The 27,646-nt window shown below is 48.0% G+C and overlaps 2 protein-coding genes across 2 annotated transcripts in view; both read left to right on the forward strand.

The window, feature by feature from the left end:
- The window catches only part of LOC127576521 (titin-like), a 380,637-nt gene that overhangs the window by 240,509 nt on the left and 112,482 nt on the right, over positions 1 to 27,646 (forward strand). The window lies entirely within an intron of this gene.
- LOC127576514 (immunoglobulin delta heavy chain-like) lies at positions 24,558 to 25,928 on the forward strand. The gene is made up of 2 exons (XM_052026992.1): positions 24,558 to 24,680; positions 24,797 to 25,928. The coding sequence occupies exons 1-2, from the start codon at positions 24,635 to 24,637 to the stop codon at positions 25,456 to 25,458; spliced, it is 708 nt and encodes a 235-aa protein (XP_051882952.1). The 5' UTR covers positions 24,558 to 24,634; the 3' UTR covers positions 25,459 to 25,928.

Genomic DNA, 27,646 nt, shown 5'->3' on the forward strand with positions numbered 1-27,646 from the left:
CACAGAGGGTGACCTCCCATAGAGCCCCCTATCGGTACACACTATTTCCACTCCAAGTCCTCTGAGCAAGTCCCTTCCAGTCAAGTTGCAACCCAAATCTGATGTAATGGTGAAGGGTAACATATGAGTAACGTAGTCATAAGTCACTTGTAAGGGTGCTGTGGTCGCATAGTCTCTGAGATTACCTTCCGGTCCAGACATTCGAACGGTACAACTAGCTACAGGGAATCCATATTCCTCCACAAGTTCCTGATCCAGGGTGGATCAGGTTGCCCCTGTATCGATCAAAAATGGAAGAGACTCCCTGCAATTTCATCATCACAATGGGCTCTTCACTTCCCCCCTTCGCTATTAATGGCAGAGCCCTTCCTGCGACCTGAGGTCACTGTCTGAAGGGGTTGTTGGTGGTAAAGGGTGCCCTCCTTCTCTCATACCTGCCGTCTGTATTCACCTAGTGATCAATAGGACAGTCCCGCTGCCAGTGACCCTCTCACCCACACTTAAAGCAGACCTCCCTGTGTGGTGGTGGCAGTTCATTAAAAATATTCAACCACCCTTTTGCATGCCTGATCTCCAGCATATGCCTGACATGCTGTAGCAAAATGCTCTCAAAATTCCTGGGCTGTCTCTTTAAAAGTAGGTTTACCTCCCAGAATATTACTCATGTCGATTGGTCTTTTCAAACTCTCTGAGAGAGCTGTCAACATAATATTAACTTGCTGATTCAGATCATTATTTTACTGATTTTAATTCTTCATATGTAACGATAGGACCTCCCCCTCCTCCAGGAGCCAGCATTGCTGCCTTTCACTTTGTGCTCTCTTCAAGATTCAATATAACATGACAGAGGAAAAAGAGATCTCAGGGTTGTGCCCCATACATGGTCTGGGTAGATATAATGTACGAATCCAACTGGATCTTTGTTTATATCTGGGGCGTGATGGGCAATTAGCAACATCTCTTGAGGTTTCCATGGTGTATAAATCTGCATAGTGTCTGCCTGGCCGTGAGCACCCGCTCGGGGATTGGGGAGTACTCGAACAGGATGCATTGTTGCCTCAGGGCCTTGTTCCCTCTTTGCTCTGCGGTCTGTTTTCACAGTTTCAGCTATCGTTTTTATTACTTGCTCATCCCTAACGGGAGCCTGGGCTTGTGGTATTTGTTTGGCCTGCGCTGGCAGTGCTGCAGCTTGGTGAGCTGAGGGTCCCTGAGGGGCATACGGGGGTGGTCTCGCCCACAAGGAATCTTCCAATTCCTCATCCTCATCGTTCTGCGAGAATAGGATCACCGTGCCTGATAGTCGGTCCCCGGGGTCATTATTAGTTTTATTGTTTTTGGCCACTTTATTAATCAATTGATGCTGTGCTTTATCTTTACACTCCTTGTCTTGCTTGTAGTACTGTTCATACTCAGCCGTTGTTTTGTTTTGGGTGCACCCTCCTTAGTACATAACTCAATCCCTCTTTGACGTGCATTATCTCTCCAACTACTCTTGTCTTCTGCCATTCTTTTAAACCTTGTTCTTCCCATTCCTTAATTTGTCGTTTCCACTTTTTTCCTACATTCCTTTCCCCTCCTGAGTACATAATGTTGCTCATTGACTATTCAAAACTTAACTTATTAGAACTCTATTCTCAAAAAATCTTACGTAATATGCAAGACAAAAATAACCCAAAATCAACAGTTAAAGTATCAATTTAAAAAAAACAAATTTCTACCAAAAACGGAAAAGCACTCTTGAAATTAAAGAGCAGACTTAACATGAAATTATAAGATAACATGAAATAAGATAAGACTGAAATTGGAGCCTTAAAAAAAGTAATTAAATGAAATATCTCCCTTGACGTCTTTTAAACAGATGACTTAATGCACACCTTGTGCCACCGATCGGCCCCTCTTCATTACCTCATCTTTCAGCTGTTGACAATTGTCGATACTGTTTTTGATGTTCTGGGTGCAAAAAACACATGTATTGCACTGGGGTACCCTCATCACATTTATCTCTAAAGTCTGTCCCGTTCTGATTTACGTCTGATGTCCGAATCTCAATTTATCCTGGCCTCACTGCCTCAGATCGAATTAAGATTTATGCCAGACTATGTTTCCAAACAAACACTGTTTGCCAAACGAACTCTGTAGTACTACTTTATTTCCCAACAAACTTATTTCTTATTCCATACCACCTTACTTATACCAAACAAACTCTTTTTCTTTATTCCATACGAACTCTAATTCCAAACACACTTATACCATATGAACTTTAAGTACTTAGATCTCTGTCCCTGTATTGCTGTGCCCCAGTGTTACACAAAACAAACTTTTTCTTCACCATACAACTATTTCTTAAAAATAACACGCTCCTACCTGTGAATTTCTTTGTTCTCTTTCCTGGTTCTTTTTGAATTTCAGCAGGGAACCAGTCTACCTACCAGTGTTCCCGGAGGTCAATGTAGGAGTCAAACACGAGGGGTCTGAAGGCGCCTTATTTCTCCTGTTGACCTTCCGAAGGCTGTCGGCCACTTAGTCCGGTGGTGTCCTTGCGAAATCCTGCCAACTAATGCCAATGTAAAAGTCGACCCACGCTCTGTAATGAATCAGACAACAACGGAACCAAAGAACTTACAATTATGCTTTATTGTTTTACGCTAGCGGGAGTGAGGGATACAGAGAAAGAGTAAACAATGTAACCCGAGCTCTGTACTTAGTCTCACTCAAAGAAGTCTCAGTTACTACGTATCTTTAAACTCATGTTCATGGGAAAGCTTGGTGGGAAGCTACACTTACCAAGGCAGTTGTTGTGGTGAAACTTTTATCACAACGAGACATGTCCAACAAAGCTACATTCTCTCCTACTTGCACCTGGTCTGAGAAGCGCACAAACATGTCCATGGCTGAATTAATTCTTCACCCTGCGAAGATGCTGACAATACGAAGCATACTATTAACCCTTACACTGCCAGTCATTAACCCTTGCATTCCCAGCTATCTTTTACAAGGTTACAGAATTTCCCCGTTGTCGTGTGTGTATCAGCTCCACTGCGGCAGGAAACTCCAGTATTCAGAAGAATATGGACAGCCAGTTGTCATGGGTCACTACAAGGATCCTCGTGACTTTTCAAGGTTTTATCCTGCACCAGACGTTGGCATTGCCACCAAGGCCGGCAATTTCCTTGTCCATTTCTAATCGTCTTTGAGCCAATTAGACAAAGAATTTGGTGTCTTGCAATAATAACCTGCACCAGTAGGGGTCAGAGGAACCTCCAACTATTGAGGCATCAGTCAAACTGGCTGCTGTAAGAGTAACCGACAGCCACTGGGCGTCAGTGTAACAGGGTCATGCGCTTGAAAGTCCCAACTTGATTTGACTTTCCAAAATGCAACACTTCTCACTGATCTGAATTAAACTCCATTTACTGTTCCTTGCTGCACTTACTCAGCTGATCAAGATCCCCCTGTAATTTTTGATAACCACCTTCACTTATTTTAGTGGCCTCGTGCAGTGTCATCAGCAAACTTAATAACCATGCCTTGTACTTTCTTATTGCAATTGTTGATATCGATGGCAAACAGCAATGGGCCCAGCACTGACCCCTGAGGAACATCACTTGTCACGGGCCTCCAGTCTGAGAAACAACTTTCCACCTTCATGCTCTGCTTTCTACAATCAAGCCAATTCTGTATCCAATCAGCCAGCTGTCCCTGGATTCTATGCGATCTAACCTTCCTGAGCAGATGACAATCTGGAACCTTATCAAAGGCCTTACCGAAGAAGTCCATGCAGACCGTGTCTACTGCCCCGCCCTCATCGACCTTCTTAGTCACATCATCAAAAAATTCAATTACATTCATAAGATATAATTTCCACTCACAAAACCATGCAGATTACCCCAATCAATCCCTGTCTTTCCAGATGCATGTACCTCTTACATAGAACATGGAACACTTACAGCACAGTCCAGGCCCTTTGGCCCATGATGTCGTACCGGCATTTTATCCTGCTCTAAGATCTATCTAACCCTTCCCTCCCACATAGCTCTCCATTTTTCTATCATTCATGTGGCTATCTAAGAGTCTCTTAAATATCCCCACAACCTCTGTCAGCAGTGCGTTCCATTCACCTGCCACTCTCTGTGTGTAAGAAGAGAAACAAATTGCCTCTGACATCCCCCTTATACCTTCCTCCAATCACCTTAAAATTATGTCCCCTCATGTTAGCCATTTTCGCCCTGAGAAAAAGTCTGACTGTCCACTTGACCTATGCCTCTTATCATCTTGTACACCTCGATCAAGTCACTTCTCATCCTCCTCCTCCTCTCCAAGGAGATAAGCCCTAGCTCACTCAACCTATCCTCATAAGACATGCTCTCCAATCCATGCAGCATCCTGGTAAATCTCCTCTGCACTCTCTCTTAAGCTTCCACATCCTTCCTATAATGAGGCAACTAGAACTGGACGCAATACTCCAAGTGTGGTCGAACCAGAGTTCTGTAGAGCTGCAATATTACCTCGCAGCTGTTGAACTCAATACCCCGACTAACAAAGGCCAACACACTACACACCTTCTTAACAACCCTATTGACCAACACAGTAACCTTCAGGGACCTATGGACGTGGACCCCCAGATCGCTTTGTTCCTCCACACTTAGTAGTGTCCTGCCATTAACCTTGTATTCTGCCTTCAAATTCGATCTTCCAATGTGTGTCACTTCAGACTTTTCCAGGCTGAACTCCATCTGCCACTTCTCAGCCCAGGTCTGCATCCTATCAATGTCCTGTTGCAACCTACAGCAACCTTCACTATCCACAACACCACCAACCTTCGTGTCATCAGCAAACTTAGTAACCCACCCTTCCACATCCTCATCCAAGTTATTTATAAACATCACAAAGAGCAGGGGTCCCAGAACAGATCCCTGCGGAACACCACTGGTCACGGACCTCCAGGCAGAATACGCTCCATCTACCACCACACTCTGTCTTCTATGGCATGCTATGTCATCGCCAGAAGCACGGCGACACTTGCGGGCTGCCCCCAGAACACTGTGCAAAAATATGCATTTCACTGTGTGTTTCGATGTTGATGTGACTAATAAAGACATCTTATCCATGGGTGAGTCAATTCTGATCCCTCCGAATCCTCGCCAGCAACTTGCCTACCATTTACTGATCTATAGTTCCCAGGTTTTTCTTTGCAGCCCTTCTGAAATAAAGGCCCAACAATTGCTGCCCTCCAGTCTACCGGCACCTTATCTGTGGCTAACGATGATGCAAATATCAGTGTAAGTGAGGAGTAGAATCTGAGGGGGGAGTCGGGTGGAGACAATTAATGACAATGTGGGGAGAATTGAAATAATGGGGTTAATGTAGGACGAATGGAGTTAATGGTTGGTGCAGGCTCACTGGGCTGAAGGGCTTGTTTCTGTCCTCTGTCACTCAGGGAACAGTGCAGACAGGGAAGAGAAGCCCTTGTAAATGTTCCTGTGGCTAACTATGGAAAGAGGTAAGTGTGACCCCACTCAGCTAAACAAAACAGGAGAGAAGGCAGCAGAGACTGGGATGGACTAATATTTAAAACCCTGTTGACGACTCAAGTATACCCGGATAAACTTTGTCACCGTCACGTAAAATGTAATGGTGTCTTTTTTCAGGGGAATTGTTTATTTCTGCAAAGCAAATGTCATGGGGCAACAGGGCCAGTATGAATTTATTCACATGGGCTCCTGGTCAGGGTGGAGAGTCAACGTAATAGTGAGATGGGATGTTTTCCTGCTACTGGACTTGTTCAGTAAATCTCTAACCTCCTCAGCTCTGGTGAACGGCACTGACTTGAGATATTGTTTTCCTCTGCGCAGACACTGCCTGTTCCGTATTTCCATGAGGTTTGATTTCTGACTTGCAACATGTGCAGTTATGTTTGTATCGGTGATGATTTCATTCTACCTGTTGGAGCCCAGGTGCCAATTTGGACTGAAGCTAATTTGATAGAAAGGATTTGTTACCTTGCAATAATAACCTGCAACCACTGGGGATCAGAGGAACCTCCAAATACTGAAGCTTCAGTCAAACTGGCTGCTGTATTAGTCACTGACACCACTGGGTGTCAGTGTAACAGCCAGAGAGAGAGGGGCTGCTGGAGGGTGTGGGTGACGCAGTGCACAGGAGGATTCCACTGCACCAGGAGGTCCTGAGACTGCAGGAGCTCTTCAGATGAATATGTCGCATTGGAAGTGACAGACAGGGAAAGGGCAGGGTATTAACTCACCAGTTAGTAACTCACTGACAGGGCAGAGCTTTCCAACAGGATGGAAAGGACATTTTCTACACTTCTTGTTTCCTCTCGTTGTGTTTTTCTGACAGTGCATCATTATTTTTCCCACTCTTTCTCTCTCCGTTTCTCTTTCTGTTTCTCCTTCAGTTCTTCCAATTCCATCTCCATTCTTCTCTTGGTCAGGCACTTTCTTGGTCTCTTTCGCTCACTTTCTCTCTCTTTCTTGGTCTCTCTCTTTCCTTCGGTCTCTTCTGCTTTATCTTCTCCCTTTCAGGCTCACTATATCTGACCCATTCTCTCTCTCCATCTTGTTCTTTCTCCTCTCCCCATCACTTTCTCCAACCCAGCCTGACTCTCTCTCCTTCTCCCCTCCCTCTGTGCTGTGTTCCCCTGTTTAAAGCTGTCAGGGACTGAAAACCTGCCCTTCTCCCTTGCCTCTCATGTCATTTTATTTCATACCCTTTGGATGTGATTTCCTTCAAATCTGAGGGGGAATGCAGACCTGAATCACAGATTTCTGTTCTTCCCACACACTGCTGCCTCGCTGTTTTCTGATTTTGTTTTCTGCTTTCTTGCATATTGTAATACTGAAAGAGACTATCTTGTGACTCAGCCCCTGTTCATCATCAAGGACTATTGTGGCTCATTTGTGTCCACGGTTGGCCTGCAGTGCAAAATAATTGGACAGTTTCACCTGACAGCAATTCCTTGCATTTACAGATGGGCTTTAATATAGCAAATCATCACAAAGTGCTTCACAGCATAAATCAAATGCCAGGACACAGAAGGAGATGGAGTGGCAGGTGAGCAACAATCTGGTCAAAAAGGAGTCTGGAGGCAATACCATAATCTAACAGGATGAAATGCTGAAATGGTTTGGACCACAACTTACTGACTCATTGAGAAGTCTGACTCAGTGATGAAAGAGTGAAGGGCATGGAAATGATGTCTGTAATATGGATTTCAAGGGGAAGAGCAAGATACAGTTTTAAGTTAATGAGAATGAATCTTTAGACTGTTGAGGAAGTTCCTCAAAACAGTAATTGACAGTAGACTGGATTCCCATATGGAGCAGGGTGAGAGGAAAGTCAGGAATCATTTTAGAATGAATTCACGGCAAAAGTCAGGAGAGTTCAGGGTCTTGCTTGTATGGATTTAATAGAGTGAATGTCAAATATACCCTCTGCTCTGTGACCAGTCCTACACTGCAACTGAGCTTGTGCTGATTTTACCCAGCCTGTCTGTTGGATAAATAGATCAGCACTGAAACCTGAGAAGATAAAATTCCTCAAACAACAAGTCAGTACCCTTTCTGCACCATCCTCGGAACAGTTAGTTGCAGGTTCTGTGAGATCTATCCATTTCTCCTTCCCAGAATTGACCCAGAATTTAAAGAGACTCAAATCCAGTTACAGTGGCATTATTTTATTCAAGATGAACCCAAAATCTAAAAGCAAGGTACTGACACAAGGCTGTTACAGGAATAAAATTATACACATTTTACTGTCCAGATGCCAGAAAGAAAGGTTTTGCAGATGTCTATCCTCGCAGACATCATCAGCAGACAACCTTTCATCTTCCCTTGGATTACATTTTATTGATTCGCTTTGAATACCCAAGTTTGTAATCCCTTAATCTTCAGGGCCTGTGAGCTTCCAGGCCAATCATAACCCCCAGCTCCCACAGTGGTCCATAGCTGATCGTGCTCTATGATTCTGCTGCAGTCTTAAAATTGATTCACCAGGCAGCCTTGGTTCTCATCAGCTCAACCATGACATACAGGGATCCTGCCCGTGGCCTTTTGTAATGTTGACAAGGCAGTCCTTGGCAACATTCTGTTTGTCCTTATTTTCTGCGTTAATGCTGCCAATTTCCAACTATCTGGTCACCTTTACTACAGTCATCAGGGTGGACTTCTGTGATCAGTTTGAGCAGACACACAGTAAGTTGTTGGTGGGAGCCTCCCAACTGCTTCAGAACCTAAAATGCAGGTGTACTTGCATCTGAACTGCTCATTCCCACTACATAATCGATCAGTAACAGTCAATCATCATCACTGTGAGCCTGTTTCTTACACGTGGTTAATGTTCTGAAATGAGAAGAGGGTCTTGCTATCTGTGGATCTTTTCCCATTGGTTTCGATTTCTTCTGTCCCATTCGGTTTGGTGAACGTGAACCTGTTGGTTGGTGCAAAGCACAACATTAGAATTGTATTTCCATATGTAAAGCAGTGTTTATTCTATTTAGTAACAGGGCTCCACTGGGAGGGCCCCCTGCTCAAATTAAACCTGCCTGTGCAACCTGAGAGGAAGTGTAAGGAGAAGGACTGAGTCTTAATGTTATCGCAGAGTTTCAGACATCTGTCAGCTATCAATAACAAATGGTTACTGAGCTCCAAGTAAACATACAACAGTGCAGCACATGAACAGGCCCTTCAGTCCATGATGTCTGTGCCAACTATAATGCCAAATTAATCTAAACCTTTCTGCCTGCACACGAGCCGTGTCCCTCCATCCCCGGAATGTTCATGTCCCTGCCTAAATGCCTCTAAAATGCCAGCATTGTGCCTGCTTCCACCAGGACTCATGGCAGCGTGTTCCAGGCACCAACCACTCTCTGTGAAAATAAAACTTGCCCCACATATCTCCTTTAAACTTTCCACCTCTCACCTTAAAACGATCTCTTCTACCATCTTACATTTCTGCCCTGGGATAAAGACTCTGCCTGTCTGTCCTATCTGTGCCTCTCATCATTTTATAAACCTCTATCAGGTTGTCCCTCAGCCTCCGACACTCCAGAAAAACAATCCAAGTTTGTCCAACCTCTCCTTGTAGCTAATACTCTCTAATCCAGGCAACATGCTGGTGAACCTCTTCTGGACCCTCTCCAAAGCCTCCACATCTTTCCTGTAATGGGACAACCAGAACTGAGAGTTCATGAAGTTCCACCCAGGTTAATGCAAACACGAAAACCTGTGTTTTCCTTTGGACAAAAAGCAACCTCTGCACTCCTCCGACTCAGTCCCAAGACCTTCTCTCGGCAGGGTCACTGTGTCCTTGATTCAACATTGGGGCTCTTCACTATGGAAACAGAAGGAAATGTTGACTTCATTAGTGACAAGGGGAAGGTTTAGACACTCAAATTAACCCTGCACGAAATGTTCATGAGAAGGTTGATGGGTCAGGCATATTTCCACCTCTAAGATGATGAAAATATTTGATAGGGCGGAGGAAAAAGATGTTTCAGTCTGCGGAGGGACTAAAACTAGTGAAACTAATCACCAATAATCCCATCTGGATTATTCTTTATCCAGAGAGTGAGGAGAATGTGGAACTCTGCCACAGAAGTGAAGGTGGGGAAAGGGAACAGAAGGACACGTTAACCCAGTTGGACGACGATGGAGCGGCTGCAGGCTCGTGTGGACAATAAACACTGGAATGAAATAGCTGCTCTGAATCTGCTCCTGTGCCGTATGTTCAGTGTAAGTCTGTGTAGTGCCAGAGTCACAGGGAGGAACAACACCTGTAGGTAGCAAGTAAAGCTCCCGCTGCACTGTTGTCACATACAGGAACAACACCAGTAACACATTACACATTACCGTGTCCAGTAACTCACCATCCACACTGGTCTAACTCGACAATTGGCAGTGTCAGTATCTCAGCCAGAGCATGTGAATGTCAGGTCAAGTGACAGGGTGCCTCCTTCACCTCTGTCTTATGATATATCAGATGGGGGCTGGTAAACACTGCACTGATTGTCGGGGTTAAGGGTGCAGCAGTGCTGTTGAATGAGGTTACTTACTGCAAGTGCAGGGACCGATTGGAGAGTGACCGTAAGGAACATAAACCCTGCCATGGAACACGACTGTAGTGGAGCCAGTTTCTGTGCTGTAAGCATTGTGTTACATCAAACAGCTGCTGGACAGGAATAGCAGGATAGATACAGACTGAAACTTCCTCTCTCTTGACACATGAAACACTTCAAGAGCATGGGTTAGACCAGAGAATGCTAACAAATGAATTAGAAGTGGGAGCAGGTCACTTGGAGTTCCAAACACTCTCAAACCTCTGAGATCAGAAAGTTCAGCTAATTTCCATTTTTAATGCCTGATCTTTTTTTAATCAGTGATCCCCAGTTCTAGATTCTCCCAGTGGAGCAAACATCCACTCCACACCCACCTTGTTAAAACACCTCAGGATCCTCTCTGATAATGAGTGACTCTTCCTCTGTACTCTCACCTTCAAAACTTCCCAGAGCAATGACAACACTGACAAATACAGAGTAAAGTTTCCTGGATACTTCCCCATCAGCACTCCCACAACAGGTGCAGCACAGATTAAATACATGGTATAGCTTCTACAACATTATAAAATCATACAGCTCCTGGAGATGTAAAGTCTTGGTTAAACTAGTTTGAGACCCACGAATCACCCACCCTTAAACCATGAGATTATCCAGACAACCACGTTCACGCAGAGGTTTCGATATCACAGTGTCAAGGGAACCCGTTCTGATTTTTGTATTTGTGAGAACTTCTCAGTTGTAGATTAACTGTTCATCAGAGCAGGACTACTCATCCCAACAACAAAACCCTCAATTAGTGAAGCAACTGTTGACAGGACAACTGCTGCTAGTGATGGGTGCACGTGAGATCAGAACTGGTAGAACACAGAATTGTTGTAGGGCTGGAGGTCGTTCCAGAGCCAGCAGTGACGTCATGGATGGAAACGTTAGGTCTAAATATGAGGATTCCAATTCTGGGAAGAGTCGTTGGTTCTTTTGGAGCCAAAATAAAATCAACAGAAAGTAGGAGGCAGACTGAGAATCCATTGTAATAGTTGGGTCTGGAGGCAATCGGAGCATGGGGAATGGTATAATTACCATATAAGAAGAGAAAGGAGCAGAGATGTGCAGTGTTGTTGAGGTGAAGGTCGGTCACTGTGATGGAGTGAGATTGTGGTCGGAAGGTCAGCTGCATTTCAGGTGGGAGGCTGAGATTGTGAGCAATCTGGTGCAGCCAGAGATGACGGGAATGGAGATGGAATCAGTGCCTGGGGAACAGATATTGTGGTGGGTCTGAAGACAATGGAATTGGGGATGATGGATGTGATGTCTGTGGAGAGGCTGAGATTATTTCCCTCACTGCAGAGAGTGTGAGGGAAGTCTCTGGACTATTCAGTCATCTGAGGCATTTTGAGGCTGAACCTGTAACTCTGGCAGAAGGGGCTGTGACCAGAGGACTGGTCATCAGCTTTAGACCAAAGGGATCTGTCTCCTTCTCTACATCCCTACTTTGAGATGCTCCGGAAAACTGTCAGCTGGACAAGCTGAAAGAAATGGTGTTAACGGGTGACGATGAGGTGGATTTGGATATTGACAACAAAAGTAAGAATCTGATGTAACATCTTCAAATTATTTCATTGAGAGGATGCTTGTGGATGAAAAATGGATGGGAGGCAAGAACAGAGCGTTGGGGGCTCCAGAGGGAACCATGTAGAGGTGGGAGGGGAAGCCACAGCAGCAGAACCCTGGCTATGACTGGATCGGTAAGAAGGGAGCCAGGCAAGGGGTGACCCGCACCGGGGGACACTGGATAAGGATGGTGTGGTCAATCATATGAACATACCTGTTGACCCTTTTGATCCTAATACGTATACAAGAGCTTTCAAACCAGTGAGGGATGTTTAACAGTCTTAAGAAATGTATCTATCAGTTGAAAGGCAAATTTCAAAACCAGTTAATAATGTACATTTATGGTGTGGAAATGAAAACATATTCAGAACCTTGTTCATAAAATGAAACCTGCAAAGCATTTAATCAGTTGCTGTATTAATTGTTGACATTATATCAATTCAACATAGAACAATCAACATGTTTCACCAATAACATAATTTGGGTTGTTGAAGAACTGAAATCATTAATTGTGACATGGAATTAATTAAAAGGATTATTGGGAGAATTGCAGTTTTAATTGCATTGTGAAACAATGGAAGACAGTACTGGGAATTTTTTTAAGAGTATAAAAGGAAAACAATTTCCTTTTGAAGGATCGGGAAGAGTCTGAGGGACCAGGGAAAGGAGAATGGGAGTGGAAGAGAGAAAATGGGGTGAAATCTGAGGGAAGGAGAGGAGAGAGTTGGGAGAAAAGAGAGGCAGAGAAAAAGAGGAGTCATTTTGCCAGAGAGTGTGCAGAGAATCAAACAGACCAAGCTTTGCATCAAAGGAGCTGAGTCTGGACTGTTTGCCTCAGAGATGTCATGCTGCTCTATCACCGACTTCCATTGTACCTCCCACTTGCAGACTCTCCCTCTCTCACTCTCTCTCCCCCCAACAACACACTCAGTCACCACTTTCCTTCTCATCTTTCTCCTTCCTTTCCCTCTCTTCCCTTCCCTCTTCCACCCTCGTCTCTATATTTTCCCGAGTCTTTCTCTCTCGCACCTTCTGCAGGTCTTTGTGTATCCACCTCGTTTTTCTCTCATTTCCTCTTTCCCCTCTCTGTCACCCCTCCTCTCTTCCTCCCCCTTTCCATTCTCTCCCACTTCACATCTCTTGTGCTCTTTCTCCTTCACTCTCTCTGCATGTTCTCCTCTCTTTATTTTTCCTTCATTTTTCTCTCCATCACCCACTCCCAAACTCTCTCTCAGGAGCTGCTGTTTCCCAGCGGCAGCAGTTGGCTCCCAGACCTGTGTCCTGCGGTCTGGTATGTCAGATCGTCAGGCTCGGGTAACTTCTGCCTTCACTCTCATGTCTCAGTTCAGAGTGGGAGACAGAGGCAGTGGGAGCTGGAAAGGGGCAGTCAGCTGTGAGATTTTATCTGACAGCCATCAGCCCAGATAGTTTTAAACAACCTGTAATGAACACGGGCAACTGGTGGGTGTAGACAGGTTTGTCCGAAAGGTTTCAGCTGTGACGAGAAGCATAAGGAGGGAAACTGCCCACAGTCACAGTAACAGAGGTTGTTGTTTGGTGAGTCACTCAACTGTCAGATTCCATAAGGGAATGACCAATCCCATTGGACACAAGAGGAAAGGTGGAAGGTTTGCTTTGTGTTGCGCGACCACTGGCAGGTTTGGGATTTGCTTAATCCTATGGATGAATTTAAACCCAAGCTCCTAATGTGTATCAGTTAGTGGGGAACACAGGGATACCAAGGGGTGGACGTTACACAGCGATGGTGTAGAGCTCTGATTAGACCACATCTGGAGCACTGGCTGTGATTCTGGGCATCACCCCTCAGGACAATGTGCTGTCCTTGGAGGGGGGTGTGGCCCAGGGCCAGTGAAGTGGCACTGGGACTCAAACAGTGAGAATATTAGGTCTGGTCTTGTGTTCCCTGAAGTGTGGAAATTGAAGGCTGGTGTAATTGGGGAGTTTAAAATTATTGAAGAGTGCAGAAGACTCTGGATTCCAGAGGCAGGACATTCAGGACACTGGAAATCTGGAACTCTCCCTGGAAAACTGTCAAGGCCGGAGTCAGTTGAAAATTTCTACATGGATAGAATTTTGTTGGATTTAAGTTATTCAAGGATATGGAGCCAAGGTGGGTAAATGGAGGTCAGATGCAGGCCAGCATCAGTGGGAATAGACTGGAGGGCTGAACAACCTCCTTCTGACACTCGATGCATGGGACACATTTGAACAGAACCTCTGTGAGCAGCTGTCGATTTACCAGAAACACGTTTCATATTTTCATTGCTGACAGGTGTGTGAAACTGTGCTGTGATCTGGGGGCTATTTTCTTCTCATACTTCCTGTAAGAGATGGCAGCTTGACTTAATCTGAACAGGGGGCCTCCCAGAGGGAGCAGACTTACTAAAAAGAATAAGCAGCTACTTGAGGTATGGAAATACGTTTCTGATTTCGGGACCAACACCAAGAAACAATTCTTGAATTACGAAAAGAGGACTGACTAACAGGACTGAAAGTCTGAAGGAGAATAGGATGAAGACACGTGCTCCATGCAAGCATGGAGAACATCAGTCCTTTGGAGAGAAACAGCACAAAACTGCCTTCAACCAAACCGAAATATTGGACTCAGTTGGGAAGAAAACAGAGATTGGCTCAGATGAAAGGTGGTGCTGAATTATGCTGCAAAGAGCAACTTTGTGTTCTGACCCAATCCCATTGATCTGGATATTCCAGCCAACCTGTTCCAGTACAGATACATCACTGACATCTCAGCAATAATGTGAAAAATTGCCCAGGTTTGTCTCATTCTCAAAAAACAGAACAAATACCAGGACATAGTAGGAGATGGAATGGCAGGTGAGGAACAATCTGGTCATAGAAAGAGTCTGGAAACAATCCCATAATCTAACAGGATGACATGCTCAAATAGTTTGAACCACAACTGACTGACTCATTGAGAAGTCTGACACAGAGTGGTGAAAGAGTGAATGCATCCAGATATGCATTCTTTGGTATAGATATGCTTTCTATGGTGCATCGATAAAAGTTGATGAATGTCAAAGTGGACATGACAAGGTTCCTTAGACCCCTGAGGAAGCAGAGGGGCTGGTGAGCTTTCTCGGCCGTTGCATCTACATGGCTGGACCAGGACAGGTTATTGGTAATGTTCACTCCTCGGAACTTGAAGCTCTCAACCCTCTCGACCTCAGCACCATTGATGTAGACAAGAGCATGTACACCGCCCCCTTTCCTGAAGTCAATGACCAGCTCTTTTGTTTTGCTGACATTGAGGGAAAGGTTATTGTCATGACACCATGTCACTAAGCTCTCTATCTCCTTCCTGTACTCTGACTCATTGTTATTTGAGATACGGCCCACTACAGTGGTATCACCTGCAAACTTGTAGATAGAGTTGAAAGAGAATCTGGCCACACAGTCTTGAGTATATTGGGAATAGAGTAGAGGGCTGAGGACGCAGCCTTGTGGGACACCAGTGTTGAGAACTTATCCACCTCAATGACATTCAAGAGCCCTAGCACCTCCTCACTCTTAATATCAGAATGCCCCAGAATATCAACGTCCCCCTCCGATCTCACAATCATCTCTGTCCTTCTCCTTGGTGAACACTGATGCAAGTTATTCACTTAGTATCTCGCCAACTTCCTCTGGCTCCAGGTGTAAATTCCCTCCTTTGTCCGTGAGTGGACCTACCCTTTCCACAGAAACCCTCTTGTTTATTATAAATGTATAAAATACCTTGGGATTTTTCTTAATCCCACTTGCCAAGGACATTTTTGCAGAAGGGTAGATAAGGGGCTGGACATAATATATCCCAGGTTACTACAGCAAGCAAGGGAAGAGATTGCTGAGGCTTTGAAGATGAACTGTGCGTCCTCCCTGGCCGCAGGAGTGGTACCAGAGGATTGGAGGATGGCAAATGTTGTTCTGTTGTTCCAGAAAGGTAATAGGGACAATGCTGGGAATTACAGACCAGCGAGTCTTACGTCAGAGGTGGGCAAACTATTGGAGAGGATTGTTTGGGATAGGATTGATGAGCATTTGGAGAAGCAGAGTCTTGTTAGGGATAGTCAGCATGGCTTTGTGAGGGGCAGGTCGTGCCCCACGAGCCTCATTGAGTTTATCGAGGAGGTGACAAAAGAAATTGATGAAGGTAGAGTGATGATGTATATGGAGTTTAGGTGCTTGACAAGGTTCCCCATGGAAGGCTCATCCAGGAAGACATGAGTCGTGGGATCCATGGAACCTGGCTCCGTGGATTTGGAATTAGCTTGCTCACAGAAGGCAGAGGGTGGCAGCAGATGGAGCATTTTCTGCCTGGGGGTCAGTGACTCGTGGTGTTCCGCAGGGATCTGTTCTGGGACCCCTGCTCTTTGTGACTTATTTATAAATGACTTGGATGAGGAAATGGAGTGATAGGTTGGTAAGTTTGCAGATGACACGAAGGTCGGAGGCGTTGTGGATAGTGCAGAAGGTTGTCATGGGTTATAACGGGATATAGACAGGATGTAGAGTTGGGCGGAGAAGTGGCAGATGGAGTTTAATCTGGAAAAGTGTGAAGTGATACACTTTGGAAGATCGAAATTGAAGGCAGAGTACAAGGTTAATGGCAGGATTCTTAGCTGTGTGGAGGAACAGAGGGATCTTGGGGCCCAAGACTGTAGATCCCTCAGAGTTACTGCACGTTAATAGGGTGGTAAAGAAGGTGTATGGTGTGCTGGCCTTCATTAGTTGTGGGATTGAGTTCATGAGCTGCAAGGTAACATTGTAGCTCTATAAAGCTCCAGTTAGACCACACTTGGAATATTTTGTTCAGGTCTGGTCTCCTCATTATAAGAAGGATATGGAAGCTTTGGATAGGGTGCAGAAGAGATGTACCAGGATGCTGTCTGGATTAGAGAACATATCTTATGAGGAATGCTTGAGCAAGCTCGGGCTTTTCTCTTTGGAGTGACGGAGGATGAGGGGTGACTTGATAGAGGTGTATAAGATTATGAGGGGCATAGATAGAGTGGACAGCCAGCACCTTTTTCCCAGGGCAACAATGGCCAATACCAGAGGACATCCATTTAAGGTGAGTGGAAGAAAGTTTTGGGGAGATGTCAGAAGTAGCTTTTTTACACAGAGTGGTGGGTGCCTGGGACGCACTGCCAGGAGTGGTGGCAGAGGCTAACACAATAGGGACATTTAAAACACTCTTGCAAAGGCACATGGATGTAAGAAAAATGGAGGGTTATGGGCTGTGCAGGAGGGAAGGGTTAGATCGATCATGGAATAGGTGTATGTGGGTCAACACAACATCGTGGGCTGAAGGGTCTGCACTGTGCTGCACTGTTCTATGCTCTACATTTCTGTGTTCTATTTCATGCCCCTTTTTGCTCTCCTGACTCCTTGTTTAAATTCTTTCCTGCTTCCTCGAGCCCTTGTCAAGTTTCAGCTTCCAAAAAGCTTACCTATCTGCTTCCTTTTTCTTTGTGACTAAATTTACATTTCTTGTTATCCAAGGTTACCAAACCTTGCCATCCCTATCTTCTTTACAGGAACACGCTGGTCCCGAGCTCTAACCTGCTGGTCTTTAACATATTCCTTCATGTCAGATGTGGATTTACCCAATAACAGTTGTTCCCAATCTCCTCTCCCCAGTTCCTGTCTAATAATGTTGTAATTAACCCTCCCCCAATTTAGCACTTTCCCCCGAGGTCCAGTCTGATCCTTATCCACAACTAACTGAAAACTTAGGAAGTTATGATCATTGTTCCCAAAATGCTGCTCCACTGGAAGTCTGATCACCTGGCCAGACTCATTTCCCAATACAAGCTCTGGTGTGGCCCCTTCCCTGTTTGGACCATCTGCATCCTGTTACAAGAAGCCCACCTGGATGCACTGAACAGATTCTGCCCCATCTAAGGCACTTGCACAAAGGGAGTCCCAGTCAATATTGGGGAAATTAAACTTCCTGACTGCAACAACCCTGTGTTTCCATCTTTCCCCACGTAATGAAGCAGCCCACATACAAATGCAGAAAGATCTGGACAAGATCCAGGCCTGGGCTGATAGGTGGCAAGTAACATTCGTGCCATCCCATGCCAGGCCATGATGATATCCAACAAGAGAAAATCCAGCTGTCACCCCCGGCATTCAATGGCATTACCATCACTGAATCCCCCATCATCAATATCCTGGGGGTTACCACTGACCAGAAGCTGAACTGGAGTTGCCAGATACACAAAGTGGCTGCAAGAGCAGGTCAGAGGCGAGGAATCCTGTGACAAGCCACTCACCTCCTAACTCCCCAAAGCCTGACCACCATCTATAGGGCTGAAGTCAGGAGTGTGACGGAATACTCTCCGCTTGCCTGGATTAATGCAGCTTCAACAACACTCAAGAAGCTCGACACCACAGAGTATATAGCAGCCTGCTCGATAGGCACCCCATCCACAACCATTCACTGATGCACAGTAGCAGCAGTTTGTACTGTCCTCAGGATGCACTGCAGCAACCCACCAAGACTCCTTTGCTGAGGGAACACCACCACCTTGAAGTTCCCCTCCAAACCACCCACCATACATCACTGTTCCTCCGCCATCACTGGGTCAAAATCCTCAAACTCTCCCTGACAGCATTGTGGTTAAACCAGCACATCAAGGACTGAGCCGTGCAAAAAGGCAGCTCACCACCACATTGTCAAGGGCAAAAAGGGATGGGCAGTTAAATACTGGCTCAGCCTGCGAAAAATAAAGCTCGTGGCTCAGGAGGTAACATATTGACATGGCTGCTCAACAGGAAACACACAGTCAGCATAAATGTGTCTGTTTTGGTTGCTTGGGTGTATTCAGTGATGTGCCAGAAGGATTGGTGCTGGGGCCTCAGCTTTTGAACATGTATATCAATGACTTGGATAAAGGCACCTTGGGTCTGGTTGCTGGGTGACCTTGTGCATGATTTGCAAAAGGCTAGTATGGAGGTACAGCCATTACAAAAGCTCACATACTGTCACTGTTATTGACAGTGGAATGGAACACACGTGGGGAGGTTATGCTTCAGGTTTACAGGGCAATGGTGAGTCCACGTCTGGAGTACTGTGTGCAGTGTTGGTCTCCTTATTTAATGAGGGATGTAAATGCACTGGAAGCAGTTCAGAGAAAGTTTACTCAACTGATACCTGCGATGGGCTGGTTCTCTTCTGAGGAAAGGTTGGACGTGTCAGGCTTGAATCTGTGGGGTTTAGAAGAGTGGGAACAATTGATTGAAACAGCTCATACTGAGAGGTCTTGACAGAGTGGATGTGAAGAAGGTGTTTCTTCCTGTGAAAGAATCTAGGTCTCACTTTTTAAAAATAAGGGGTCGCCTTTTCAGACCGAGACGAGTTGAATAAGTTCCTCATGGAGAGTTATAAGTCTTTGGAACTGTCTTCCTTGCAGCGCAGGGGAAGCAGAGTCTTTGAATATGTTTTAAGGTGGAGGGAGATGGTTTCCTGAAAAGCAAAGGTTGAAAGGTAACTGAGGGCAGGTGGGAATGTCAGGTTGAGATTATCATCAGATCAGCCGTGATCACAAGGAATGGCAGAGCGGGCTCGAGGAGTGAACTGGGGAACTCATTCTCCTGACTGGTGAATCAACATCAGATCGTCAGCAAGAAATGTAACAGGGAATTCTGAAGAACGTTCTGTCCCTGAGAGTGATGAGACTGTGGAACTCACTGCCACAGGAGGTGCTGAAGTGAATGACAGAGATGGATTGAAGGGGAGACCTGGCAGGGACATGAAGGAGAAGGGAGGAGAGAGGGGACTGATCGATAAAACGGTGCAGTCAGTCTGGACTGTGAGCAAGTGAGCAGGGAGGCTTCAGGGGCTACAGACAGGAAAACTGAATGGATCCAGACGTGGCAGATGGAATATAATGTGGGAAATGGGAAGTCATCCACCTTGGTTCAAAAAGTAAAGCCAGATTATTGTTCACACAGTGAGAGACTGAAAGGTGTCATTGTTCAGAGGGATCTGGGCCCCTTGTCCGTGAATCACTGAAGTTAACATACAGGTGAGGCAACATTGGGAAGGAATGATATGTTGGCCTTTATTGCAAGAGGATTTGAGTAGAAGAGCAGTGGCATGTTGCTCCGATTAGAGAGAGCCCTGGGGAGACTACGTCTGGAATAGTGAGTACAGGTGTGGACTCCTGGCCTGAGGGAGGATGGACTTACAACAGAGAGAGTGCAGTGAATGTTGACCGGATTGATTCCTGGGATGGTGGGCTTGTTGTGTGAGGAGAGATGAAGCAGACGGCACCTCTGCTCTCCAGAGTTTGGAAGAGTGGTGTGTGACCTCACGGAAATGTTTGACATTCTTCAGTGATGGCAGGGTAGATGTTCAGGTGATGATTCTGCTGGTCAGGGTGTCTAGAACCAAGCGCCACACTTTCAAAGTTCTGCCGTTCAGGACCAAGATGATGAGAAAATCTTCACCCAGAGTGTCGTGAATCTGGAATTCTCGACCCAAGGGGCTGTGGAGGCTCAGTCACTGAGAACATTCAAGGCAATGGATTTTTAGTCACAAATGATTCAAGAGATATGGTTTTAATGCAGGAGAGTGACACTGAGTTAAAATAGAAGCTATGATCTTATTGAATGATGGAGCAGGTGAGAGGGGCCGAATGCCCTCCTCCTGCATCGATTTCTCACTTTTTTCTAGCTCCCACTGCCCTGTATGGACTTGTCCCACCGTGAGACCTGAGGATGGAACAGTGAGATATCCTGGGAACCACTGCTGACACACGTGTTGTTCTTGCCTGTCTCACTGTCTCCTTGGTCAGTGGGACCACTCTCAGTTTTGTGTCACACTGGTTGTGGGTTGAGGTCCCACTCCAGAGACTGCAGCCCCTGTCACAGGCTGGCCCTGCTGGTGCAGTACTGAGGGAGGTGCTGCCTTTCACAGGAAGTGTCCAACTGAAGACAGGTCTGCCCTTTCAGTTGTATGTTCTCCACTCACCATCCCAACACTGGTCCCTCACCCAGCATCAATGACATAGAATGTCTGCTCTCTTTATTTCATTGCTGTTTCAGGGAGTTTGCTCTGTGTCTCACCTTCCCTCTGTGACAACAGTGACTCCACTTCAACAAGTACTTCATTGTCTGCAAAAACCACTCTGTGTTTGTCCTGAAGTCATGAAAGCTGCTGAGGGACTGCCAGTCACTGTGAGAGGGGGAGCTTTGTTTTGATCTGTAATTCAAACAGTGCAGTTTATATCTGAGTGAGGATACAAGATTTGGCACACACGGTGCTGCCATCACCAGGGTGGGGAATTTTGACACAAACAGACTACCTGCTCCACAGACGCTCTCTCCCTGGAGTTTCCAGTCCTTACTGACCCGCCCACAGCACTTGGCTGCCCAACTGACTGAGCAGCCTCCCGTTTCCAGGCACAACTGTTTCCCCTGGTGTTTGGCTCCTGTTCCTGAACTCCTTGCATCCAAGATCCTGCTGCTCTCACCGGCCGACACAGATCAACGAACAGTGGTGAGGGGAGACCTGCCCAGCACTGAGAGCTGAAACTCCTGTTGTCAGGTCTCTGAGAGAGAATATTCCTGGCTCGGTTTCATCCTCCTCCCACCCGGGAATCTCTGCTTCGCATTGATTCTCATGATACGGGTGCAGCAAGATTGTGTGGTGATTCATTTTGTCATTTCAGTCTCTTTTGCTTACTAACTGTGTGTAACAGTCCTGCTCACTCAGGGGGATATCTGTACACTGACCAGTGTCACTCAATCCCTCTCCCTCAGGGGGATATCTGTACACTGACGAGTGTCTCTCAGCCCCTCTCCCTCAGGGGGATATCTGTACACTGACCAGTGTCCCTCAGTCCCCCTCCCTCGGGGGGATATCTGTACACTGACCAGTGTCTCTCAGTCCCTCTCCCTCAGGGAGATATCTGTACACTGACCAGTGTCTCTCAGCCCCTCTCCCTCAGGGGGATATCTGTATACTGACCGGTGTCTCTCAGCCCCTCTTCCTAAGGGGGATACCTGAACACTGACAGGTGTCTCCCAGCCCCTCTCCGTCAGGGGGATATCTGTACACTGACCAGTGTCACTCAATCCCTCTCCCTCAGGGGGATATCTGTACACTGACCAGTGTCTCTCAGCCCCTCTCCCTCAGGGGGATATCTGTACACTGACCGGTGTCTCTCAGCCCCTCTTCCTAAGGGGGATATCTGAACACTGACCGGTGTCTCCCAGCCCCTCTCCGTCAGGGGGATATCTATACACTGACCAATGTCCCTCTCCCTCAGGGGGATATCTGTACACTGACGAGTGTCCCTCAGTCCCCCTCCCTCGGGGGGATATCTGTACACTGACCAGTGTCCCTCAGTCCCCCTCCCTCAGGGGGATATCTGTACACTGACCGGTGTACCTCACAGGGGGATATCTGTACACTGACCGCTGTCTCTCAGTTCTCTCCCTCAGGGAGATCTGTACAGTGACGGGGGTTCCCTCAGTCCCTCTCCCTCAGGGACTATCTATACAGTGACCGGTGTCTCTCAGACCCTCGCCTTCAGGGGGAGATCTGCACACTGACCAGTGTCTCAATTCCTCTAACTCGGGGATATCTGTACACTGACCGGTGTCTCTCAGTTCCTCTCCGTCAGGGGGATATCTGTACACTGACCAGTGTCTCTCAGACCCACTCCCTCAGGGGGATATCTATATGTTGACCAGTGTCACTCAGTCCCTCTCCCTCAGGAGGATATCTGTACACTGACCGCTGTCTCTCAGTCCCTATCCCTCAGGGGGATATCTGTACACTGACCAGTGTCTCTCAATCCCTTTCACCCCGGGGGATATCTGGACACTGACCAGTGCCGCTCATACCCTCTCCCTCAGGGGGATATCTGAACACTGACCGGTGTCCCTCAGTCCCTCTCCCTCAGGAGGATATTCGTAGACTGACCGGTGTCTCTCAGACCCTATCCCTCAGGGGGATATGTACACTGACCAGTGTCTCTCAATCTCTTTCATCCCGGGGGATATCTGTACACTGACAGGTGTCCCTAAGCCCCTCTCCCTCAGGGGGATATCTGAACACTGACCGGTGTCTCCCAGCCCCTCTCCGTCAGGGGGATATCTATACACTGACCGATGTCCCTCTCACTCAGGGGGACATCTGTACACTGACCAGTGACCCTCAGTCCCCCCTCCCTCAGGGGGATATCTGTACACAAAACCGGTGTCCCTCAGTCCCCCTCCCTCAGTGGGATATCTGTACACTGACTGCTGTCTCTCAGTTCTCTCCCTCAGGGAGATCTGTACAGTGACGGGGGTTCCTCAGTCCCTCTCCCACAGGGATATCTATACACTGACCGGTGTCTCTCAGACCCTCTCCTTCAGGGGGAGATCTGCACACTGACCAGTGTCTCAATTCCTCTAACTCGGGGATATCTGTACACTGACCGGTGGCTCTCAGACCCTCTCCCTCAGGGGGATAATCTGTACACTGACCAGTGTCTCTCAGACCCTCTCCCTCAGGGGGATATCTATACGTTGACCAATGTCACTCAGTCCCTCTCCCTCAGGAGGATATCTGTACACTGACCGGTGCCTCTCAGTCCCTCTCCCTCAGGGGGATATCTGTGCACTGACCGGTGTCTCTCAGTCCCTCTCCCTCAGGGGAATATCTGTACACTGACCAGTGCCTCTCAGTCACTCTCCCTCAGGGGAATATCTGTAAACTGACCGGTCACTCAGTCCCTCTCCCTCGGGGATATCTATACACTGACCGGTGTCACTCAGACCGTCTCCCTCAGGGAGATAATCTGTACACTGACCGGTGTCTCTCAGTCCGTCTACCAGGGGATATCTGTACACTGTCCGGTGTCTCTCAGTCCTCTCTCTCGGGGATATCTGTGCACTGACTGGTGTGTCAGTCCCTCTCCCTCAGGGGAATATCTGTACACTGACCGGTGTCTCTCAGTCCCTCTCCCTCAGGGGGATATCTGTGCAATGACCGGTGGCACTCAGTCCCTCTCCCTCAGGGATATCTGTACACTGACCGGTGGCTCTCAGACCCTCTCCCTCAGGGGAATATCTGTACACTGACCGGTGTCTCTCAGACCCTCTCCCTCAGGGGAATATCTGTACACTGACCAGTGCCTCTCAGTCACTCTCCCTCAGGGGAATATCTGTAAACTGACCGGTGTCACTCAGTCCCTCTCCCTCGGGGATATCTATACACTGACCGGTGTCACTCAGACCGTCTCCCTCAGGGAGATAATCTGTACACTGACCGGTGTCTCTCAGTCCGTCTACCTCAGGGGATATCTGTACACTGTCCGGTGTCTCTCAGTCCCTCTCTCTCGGGGATATCTGTGCACTGACTGGTGTGTCAGTCCCTCTCCCTCAGGGGAATATCTGTACACTGACCGGTGTCTCTCAGTCCCTCTCCCTCAGGGGGATATCTGTGCAATGACCGGTGTCACTCAGTCCCTCTCCCTCAGGGATATCTGTACACTGACCGGTGGCTCTCAGACCCTCTCCTCAGGGGGATATCTGTACACTGACCGGTGTCTCTCAGTCCCTCTCCCTCAGGGGGATATCTGTACACTGACCGGTGTCTCTCAGTCCCTCTCTGGGGTCTCTGGGTGTTTCCGTTTACACAAACGGTTCAACAGTGAAGTTCATGAACGGAGCAGAGTGTGACAGATCTTTCATCCGGATCTGATCACCTCCGCTGACCTGCCCCCCTGTTGCGGAGACAAACATCTTTTGGGGAATTGAAATCGCTGCTGGGGGCGGGGACAGGAAGCTGCGCCTCTGGTTTCAGTGGGTGGCAGCCTGTTCAACCCACGTCCCTATTTAAACAGCGCTCACTGCGGCTCCCGACAAAGCCGGCCGGAGCTGAAGCCGCCGATTTCTGGAGTGTCCGAGTCTGGCTCAGTGCACAGGGCGATGGGCGTCGCTCCTTATCTCTGTCTCCTTCTGTCCTGTCTGGCAGGTGGGTGTCCCCGCCGCTTGTGCCCCACCCGGGGCCCGGCTGCTTCTCGGAGGCTCTGTGACCCTCTGCCCGTGGAACTGTTTATTAAAGTCCGCTCTTTTCTCGTTTATTGACAGGCGTGCGGTCCGACGTCGTGCTGACACAGCCCGCGTCAGCGGTGGTAAAGCCCGGGGAGTCCTACAGACTGACCTGTGCAGTCAGTGGGTCCGATCTCAGCAGCTACTACATGAGCTGGGTGAAGCAGGTCTCCGGGAAAGGGCTGGAGTGGCTGGTAGCGTATTACTCCGAAAGTTACAAGTATTACGCGCCTGGAGTCCAAGACCGGTTCACCGCTTCCAAGGACAGCAGCAACTTTTATCTGCAAATGAACAGCCTGAGACCGGACGACACGGCCACCTATTACTGTGCGAGAGACACAGTGAGAGGGAGCGGGACTGGACCGGGACAAAAACCCAGCGAGAGCGCCCGCCCTCAGGGCGCTGAGGGACAGGACGGCACTGATCACCGCAGCCGTGTCCCGGCCTTGCTGTGCCGCCGTCGGCCGTCGCTGGAATGGGAGGCGTGTTGTCAGCCGCGATTCCTGGGAGGAGAGGCTGGAGGGACCGAGGGGCTCAGCGGATCACTTCAGAGGGCAGCTCGGAGCCAAGCGCCGTGGGTGGGACTGGAGTCACCGATCGGCCCAGCCGGGTGTCGGTCCCTGGTCCACAGTTTACAGTCAATGGTCGGGCGCTGGGGAACACCGATGGTCAGAGAGACCTTGGTGTCCGGTGCGGTTTAACTGAGGAGTGAGTGAGCTCGGAGACAGTGAGAGGGGCGGAGGTTATCGTACGGCGGTGGATCACAGTGACTATATACTGGATGGCACAGTGTGAGAGATGGGGGCTCCCTCCACACACAAACCTGCCGCAACAAAACTCCTTCAATTGGGCTCTTCGGGCGCTGCCACCGGCCTTTACCCCGGGACCCGTGGATATAAATCAGATCCCGAGTGGATAATCTGGGAGTGGGAACAAGTTCCACTGAAGATGTGTCTGGAAGGGACCGGAACCACCGAGGAGCAGCAGTCGGTAGAAGCAGAGTGAAAGGTCCCGGTGGGTTGCACCCTGTCCACTTCAGGACTGGGATGGCCGAGACTGAGTCCTGCTGTGCGGGACACCCGGACACAGACGGGGGGTTTAATAAAGCCGCTGGCCGGCTCTGGGCTCCGCTGGATTTCGGGCTGGATGGAGGCGGTTTGTGACCTGAGCTGAAACACCGTGATATGGATATACCACGGCGGTGGGGAGCTGAACACAAACTGGTGCCGACAAATGAGCGTCTGCAGCGCAGCCTGTCTCCAGCGACTCCGCATTGCTGCTTCCCAGAGTCAAACACCTGAGGCCTGACTCGGACGGCTGGGGGCAAATGTCCATTTCTGGGCAATGAAAAGCCCAAAAAGAGGCGATTGTGTTTCTGGGCGACGGCGGGGGCCGGTGTCCGCAGACAGGACAACGGCAAAGATGCCTCTTTATTCCCACTGCCGGAAGAGAGCAGCGCGGAGTTTGGGAGGGAAACACAGGGAGCGGCTGCTCCCGGTCCGGACACGGTTCATGTTGACACTTTGCTGGGATTGTTGGATGTGACGGACAAGTGAAGTTACTGCATTGGGACAGTGGGGAGACGCAGCAGTGTGACTATCTTTACTACTGGGGGAAAGGAACGTCGCTGACGGTGACTTCAGGTAAGACCAATTCTCAATGCCATCCTCACCCATTTGTATTTCATTAATTTACGGTATTGGCGAATTCGGTGATTCGCCTGAAATCGGTGAGATATTTGGAGCAATGACATGAATCCCCCCGAGACGGGCGGGTTTCTCCAGAGTCAGAACATTCCCAGGAACAGTCCGACGGTACATCCCCCACCCCACCAGTGACCCGTCCACCGCCCGGGAACAGGCTGCAGGGGAATGGGGTTGGATCTTGTCCTCAGGTTTTGGCTGTGCCTCGACACCAGCCGATGAACCCTGTGTGGTGAGTGAGCTCAGTGTTTGGTTCATGTCTGGGTTCTGATACTCAGCGCCAACTGAACCCACGTTCAGGGGCTGAGCGTTTCAGTGCAGGTTAACGTGTTTCCTGTCAATGACAACACCGGATCTGTTCAGGGTCTAGTTACTGGGTCAGGTTTTACTGTCCGCTGCTTCATGTTGAAGGTAATTGGATAAGACATAGTCTGAGGGAATGGTCTGCAAATGTATGATCTGGTTGATGGCTCAATATCTGCAGGGTACAGGTGGGTGTCAGTCCCGTCCTGGAATGTCCGGGGTGAGGCCCGTCCCAGGATACAGCACAGTATCAGGCAGCACTGAGTGCACATTGAGAATATCCCAGGATTAATTGATGGGATTAAGGGTTTCGTTTTATTCCCTGGTGGGTGGTGGGGAGGTGGGGTTCAGTGAGAGAAGTTTGGATTTGAGAAGGCAGCGGGGGGAGTGGTGCCGGAAAGGTAAGGCAGGGAATTGAAGGCACGATTACTTCATACATTCCAGGCAGCCTTACATTGGTGGGTGGGGTGGGGAGGGAAACATTCAGAGTCAATAATGGGGAATAGGGGAGCATTGAAGGAAGCGTTTGTTGATGCAGCAGCTGTGATCTGGAACACACTGCCTGAATGATGGTGGTAGCCGACTGAAGACTGACTGCAGAGAGGGAACAGGAGGAGATCCTCCTATTCATGGGATACAGGGAAAGAGCAGAGGGAGCGATGGGTTCATTGGGTTAGCTGAACTAAAGGGAAGCACAGACACAATCGGATGAATGGCCTCGTTCTGTGCTCTGTCATTCAATGGAATATTATTTATTTTGGCAAATGCTTCCTCAAAGAGATCCCATCAAGTACCCCACAGCACACAGAGCATGAGTTAAATGCAGAATAAAGCTCCCCCCTACTGTCCTGTCAGCTATGGATTTGATACAAAGTTCCTTCTG

The sequence above is a fragment of the Pristis pectinata genome, chromosome 12 (assembly GCF_009764475.1).
Source record: "Pristis pectinata isolate sPriPec2 chromosome 12, sPriPec2.1.pri, whole genome shotgun sequence".
Classification (NCBI taxonomy): domain Eukaryota; kingdom Metazoa; phylum Chordata; class Chondrichthyes; order Rhinopristiformes; family Pristidae; genus Pristis; species Pristis pectinata.